This window comes from Natator depressus, chromosome 23, assembly GCF_965152275.1.
Source record: "Natator depressus isolate rNatDep1 chromosome 23, rNatDep2.hap1, whole genome shotgun sequence".
Taxonomy (NCBI): Eukaryota; Metazoa; Chordata; order Testudines; family Cheloniidae; genus Natator; species Natator depressus.
In genome coordinates, this window is record NC_134256.1 from 3679711 (window position 1) to 3685695 (window position 5985).

The following is a 5985-nucleotide window of genomic DNA, read 5'->3' on the forward strand; positions in this document are numbered from 1 at the left end:
GTAGCAAACTGAGAACTGAAAGTCTGACGCAACTCGGGCCGGCGCTCCTAGCCCGCAGGGGAGGGGGGTAGGTTGAGGGTGTGGCCAGGGCACACTGTGCTGTGGCTATTCTCTGCTCCCTAGGGTCCATAGGTGGCAGATCGGGGGCGTGACTGGGGTGCGCTGAGTTGTGGCTATTCTCTGCCCCCCAGAGTCCATTAACAGAGCAGTGGTGGGCCGGGATGGGGAATGCCACCAGATGGCTCTGGCTGGCCAGCCCAGTCTGGCCCGGTCATCTCAGGTCCTGCCTGGGGTGCCAGTGTTGCTTCTTGAGGGGTACTGACAACTGGGCGATTAGGCACCCTGGCCTGGCCCCGCTCCCCAGCAGGTGTGTTTGTGTGCATGTGTGTGTACATGAGGGGTCCCATTAGCCAGAGGCCGTGACTTTTCCCCTAACGGCGAGGGGGAAGCAGGGGATGCCCTTCCCACTGTTGGCAAAATCACGGCATTGGGCTCATGTCCCAGACTGCCCGGGAATCGTGACATCGCGAGTTACACAGAGCCTGACCCGTAGGGCGCAGGGCACAAGTTAGAGCAGCCCAAAGGCCACCCTGGTGTGCGTGTGAGTGGCCAGGGGCCCGGCTCGTAGGATGGTGCCTTCTGGACTGTGTCGCTTGCAGCGTGAGCGGGCCCGCTCTCCAGGCCAGCCGCCCTGGGGCCTGCCAGCTGCCCCACAGCCAGCCGGAGCGGGTTGCGGCCTTTGGCTGGGGGCCGAGAGGCAGCTTGAAAGGACGACGCGGTGTGACCTCTGTTGGAAGAAATGAAAACTGCCAGTGCTGATGGGGAGACAGGAGATTTTATTCCCCTGACCGGGAAACTCTCTGGAATTTATTCTTCAGCTCAACCAGGCCTCTAAGCTTGCCAGGCTCCCCCGGGGGACGATGGGAACAAATCCTATCACCCAGAGGAGCCTGATCTTGCTCCCAGCAGAGCCAAACAGCCCCCCTGACAGCTAACGCTTACCTAGAGTGACCACATTTACCTGGGGTGACCAAGTTGTGGTTGGGTTTTTTGGGGGTTGGGGGGAGGTGTTAGTTGCATATATAAGACAAAGCCCCTCATGTCGGGATGTCTGGTCACCCTACTTTGACCCCTTCTGGGGCCTGTTTCCCCCCCTCCCACCATCTGTTCATTCACTCACTCCCTCTCTCTCGCTCTCGCTCTTTCCTCCCTGGCTTCCCCCGCCCCTCCACCTTTGGTTTGGTCTTTTCCCACGCCCATCCATCCACGCCCGCCTCCGGCTCTCGGCTTTTTGATTTATTTATTTATTAATTTTGTTTAATAAGATGAGCTCATGGGAGGCGGAGCTACAAGAAGCCCCGGCTCCCTATATAAGGAGCCGGGCAAGCGGCCCCAGTTCAGCTCGGCTCTGCTCAAGCCGTGGAGGCTTTAAAGCAGCTCCCTCCCGGGGAAGACAGACAGACAGACAGACAGACAGACAGACAGACAGACAGACAGACTCAGTCACTCCTCTCCTCTCCTCTCCTCTCCTCTCCTCTCGCCAGCTGCTCCTCACTCCTCTCCTGCTTCGCCATGAGCTCCATGGTGGATGTAAAAACCCTGTACGAGGTAAGAGGCGATCTCCTCCTGTCTTGGGGGCGTGGGCTGAGTTTCCTGGGCTGGCCCGGCTCCCCCTAAGCTAGGCTAAGACTGACTTATGGGGGTGGGGTGATTTCTCCTGCCAAAGCTCACAGCTGTGGACTCACCCCGCCCTTATAAATTGTTGGTTTGTCGGCTGACCCAGATGTCACTCGATTGCACAGAATCGCAGCAAAAATCGGGGGGGGGGGGAAGGTTTAAAAAGCAGCCCCCCTCCCCAGGAAAAGATCTCGGCTCTGTCTGGCCTCCCCCACTTTTGGAAAAAGACAGAAAGTTGCTAAAGCGGGTCGGATCCGGAGTTGAAAACTCGGCTCGATTTGCTTCTCCACGGGCGCCGGTCTGGCCGAGTTCTCGCCGCGGGGGAACTTGGCGTCGCTTCGATTTGATTATTTGGGGGGGGGGAGGATTATTTTGTCTCGGGCCCCAGGAAGGAAAGTTTTTGAGGCCGCGGAGCTGGGCGGGCTTGTGTGAGCGACTCCCCAGACCCCCGATTCTCGAGGCCTGGCCCCCAGCTGGGCGGGGGGGGGGGTGTTTAATGCGAAATCCTCGCTGGAGTGAATTCGTTTTGCTCGGATCTGTTAAGAGCGGAGCGAACAAACCGGGAGCTGATTTTGTGTTTGCGCGCCCCCCCCATCACTTCCCCATTCGGTAAATGAAGAGTAGTTGGGGGGGGGGGGGGGCTCAGGAACTGCTTCCAAAGGCAGGACCCCCTAAATCCCGCCCCCCCAAACTCAGCAACCAGGGGCCGCCTCTGCTGGCCTGGGGGGCGACCCGTCTCCCCTCTGCCTGGCGATGGCTTGATTTGGGGTATGTGGGGGGAGACTCGCGCTCCGGTGCTGATTGAGTGTCTGGCCGCTCGCGTTAATTTACAAAAAGCATTTCGAGAGACGGCCCGGTCCCTGGGGGGGGTCCCCTGCCCCGACTGGGGGTGGGGGGCGGGGAAGAGAAATTCCCAGCGGCCAGGGAAGGGTTAAAGTGGCCTAGAATGACGTTCCTCCCTGCTGCCCTAGCGAGCTGTGGGGGGCGGGGGGGTGTGTGACTTTCCTGCTGCACTCAAAGTTTCTGCATTTCCCTCCTCCCGGGGCAGAACTTGGGGGGGTGCAGCTAGGGGATTGTGTGTGTGTGGGGGGGTGTTGAGCAGGGCTCCTCTCTAGATCGTTGGAGGACGGAGGACCCCCGGGGGGGGGTAATGGGGGCGAAGTGGAAAGAGTGGAGGAGAAAGGGCAGTTCCCCATTTAGGTTTACACCAGGCTAGGGTACACACCATGGGAATCTGCCCCCTCTTCGGTTCTGTCACTTCCCCACCCCACCCGTGGATTTCTTGGGGGCACCTCGCTTTTTCCACTCCGTGTGCCCTGCAGTCACCCCCCCTCCCGTGCAGCAGGCTGGTGGAAGGCCCCTTGCTTTGGAAGGGGGTGTGCGTGTTGGGCGGGGGGGGGGGGGTCCGTGCCAGTATAAAATCCTCCCTCCTGGGCCCAGCCCAAGTACTTTATAAATAACCCTGGGCCCTGTGCCATCGCAGGGCCTGTGAGTCACCACCGAGCTCAGCCTCGCCCCACCCCCCCCTCCCCGGAGAGCCTGGTGCTGGGGAGAGCCAGGTGCTGAGTTTGCTGGAGGCAAAGGGGGCGGGGGGGGGGGGGTTCGGGCAGTGCCCAGCTCCAGGGGTATCTCCTATGTGCTTCCACCTTGTTTTGTATGAGAGCCAGGCATTAACCCCCCGCCCTTCCCTCTCTCCCCGCCCCCCAGAACCTCTTGAACCTGAATCTGAGTGAGGAGCGGGATGCTCCGGCCGGCTCCGAGCCCCGGGGGGGCAGCGGCGACTCCCACGTCTGGCCCCTGCGCACGGTCTGGAGCCCCAGCACGGAGCAGGTGCTCTCCCTGCCCGAGCCGGCGGCCCCCCGCCCCTCCTTCCGCACCGACCGGTCCCTCAGCCTGATCGAGGGCCGAACCCTGCCGCCCCCCCCGCCCGGCTTCCCCCCGCTGCAGCCCCCGCCGGCCCCCGCCCTCTCGGCCCGCTACAAGACGGAGCTCTGCCGCACCTACAGCGAGACGGGCCGCTGCCGGTACGGGGCCAAGTGCCAGTTCGCCCACGGGGCCGGGGAGCTGCGGAGCCTCAGCCGCCACCCCAAGTACAAGACGGAGCTGTGCCACAAATTCTACCTCCATGGCGAATGCCCCTACGGCTCCCGCTGCCACTTCGTTCACTACCCGGAAGAGCGGGGGCTGGCTGCTTCCCCGCAACTTCTGCGCCAGAGTCTCAGCTACACCGGGGTGCCTGCTGGCCGCCAGGGCTCCCCGCCGCCCGGCGTCTCCGACCTGGCCTCTTTCGCCCGGGCGCCCTCCATCTCCCCGCCTCCCGCCGGCGATCTCCTCTCGCCGTCCTTTACCCGCCTCAACTCGGAGCCTGTGCCTCGCGTGGCCACCCTGGGAGAAGCCCTGGCTGCCTCCTCCTCCGCCCCCGGCGGGCGCTGCACCTGCCGCTGCGGGGGCACCGCCAGGCTGGGCACCTTCGAGAGCCCCCGGGACTACTTCGCCGCCGCCCCGGGGACGCCCGTCGCCTCCGGCCTCCCCAGGACCCCGTCGTCCAACTCGCTCTCCGACCAGGATTGCTACAGCAGCTCGGGCAGCCTCAGCGGCTCCGAATCGCCCGTCTTCGAGATGCTGCCCGCCAGTGGGACCTGGAATGGGACCCGCCGGCTGCCCATCTTCAACCGCATCTCCGTGTCGGAGTGAGCGGCGGGGGGAGGGCTTGCAATAGGATCCAGGCCATGGGAGGGAATCTAATGGGGTGCGGGAGGGGTTAGATGCATCTACGGGGTGGGGTTGCAATCAACTCCTGGGAGCAAAAGGTGACCCCCTGGTCCTGCTTCCAAGGTCCCTCCAGGGGCTGCCCCCTGGCCCCTCCAGCTGCTGGTCCAGATGTTTGGGGAAGGACAGCAGCTCCCCAGCCAGATGTTGGCAGGAGCTGCTCCTGTCTGGGGGGTAGGGAGTGGGTGGAAGGGGATTGGGGTGGCCTCCCCTGGTGTGGGACATGAGCTCCCCACAGTGGGGGAGGGAAGGAGCGGGGGAACAGGCATCCAGATGTGCACAAAACCAGATACCTGCTGGGCAAGGCAGGCTCCCTGCCTGGCCAGGTGTGGCCACACATTTTAAGTAACCTGCTTCCTACCTAACATTGAATGTTGCCACATGTGTGCGGTATCTGCACCATCGCCCTGCCTTCCTCCAACCTAGAAGTGCCAGATGACACCGCCAACGTGCCTTGCCCAACCCCTGCGGTCTGTCTGGGAGTGCTCACCTGCTTCAAACCAAGGACTCCACGCCTCTCCCATGTCAGGCTTTCCACTGGACTCGCCTGTGTTACGGAGGGTGAGGGGAAAGTCCCGGGGGGCCAGCCTGCATCCCTGAAAAGACTGATTTGGTGGGGAGGGGTGCAGTTTTATGCCCAATATGTAGCAGATTGTTGGGGTGGACCACGTCCGCATGTGGGGGTGTCCGGAGTGGGACAAATTTGGGTCTAATGGTGCTGCTTTCCTCCCCTGCCCTACCCTTATTTCATGCTGTGAATATTTCAGGAAGGGTTCCCTGAATTGGTTTTTTGGGGGGTGGGATTGGGGGGAGCTCAGATCCATCCTGCTTCACCCCCTTTCATAAGGAGCTGGGGGGGGGGGGGCAAAGAGTGTCCACGAACAACAAAAGCTTCCTCCACTATCTTTCTGAAATACTGATTTTTAAAAATATACAAACTCCAGTAGCAGCCCCTAACCTTGGAGTAACACTTTAACAAGCAGTGGCCTATTCTGGCTCATTACTGGAGTACTTCCCCTAGGGTTAGTATTTGAGACTGGAGTAATTCTGTTCACTTCATTCAGTGGCTTTCAACTTTTTTTATTTGTGGACCCCTAAAAAATTACCGATGGAGGCGTAGATCCCTTTGGAATTCTTTGACATTGTCTTCTGCAGGCCCCCAGGGGTCGGCGGACCACAGGTTAAAAACTAGACTTAATTGGTATGAAATAGCTCTTGCTTTAATGTGCGTGGGGAGGGGGGCAGGATTAATCTACAAAGACAGTAGTGTTACTGCAATATTTATGCTCTAATGCCTTAAAGGGGAAGATGAGACAATCTGAGCCATCAGTATCTCTGGGTGGAGCAGGAAGGCAGCACTGAAATATCGGGCAGTTTGCCATGAAGATGTGGTGTCCCCCGCCCTTCCAGAATCCAAAGGTCGTGGGGAGGGAGGGGTCTTTGTTCCACCCCCGTTAGCCACCCCATGCAAACGGTCAATGTGACAGCAAGGTTGACCTCGATTTCCGGGGAGTTGGTCTCCAAAGCCATAGTGTTAAA

The 5985-nt window shown here is 60.7% G+C and overlaps 1 protein-coding gene across 1 annotated transcript; it reads left to right on the forward strand.

The window, feature by feature from the left end:
- Positions 1–1467: 1467 nt before the first annotated feature.
- On the forward strand, positions 1468–4389 carry ZFP36 (ZFP36 ring finger protein). Its single transcript, XM_074937543.1, has 2 exons — positions 1468–1608; positions 3385–4389. Exons 1-2 carry the CDS (start codon positions 1573–1575, stop codon positions 4369–4371), a joined length of 1023 nt encoding a protein of 340 aa, XP_074793644.1. The 5' UTR covers positions 1468–1572; the 3' UTR covers positions 4372–4389.
- Positions 4390–5985: the final 1596 nt, after the last annotated feature.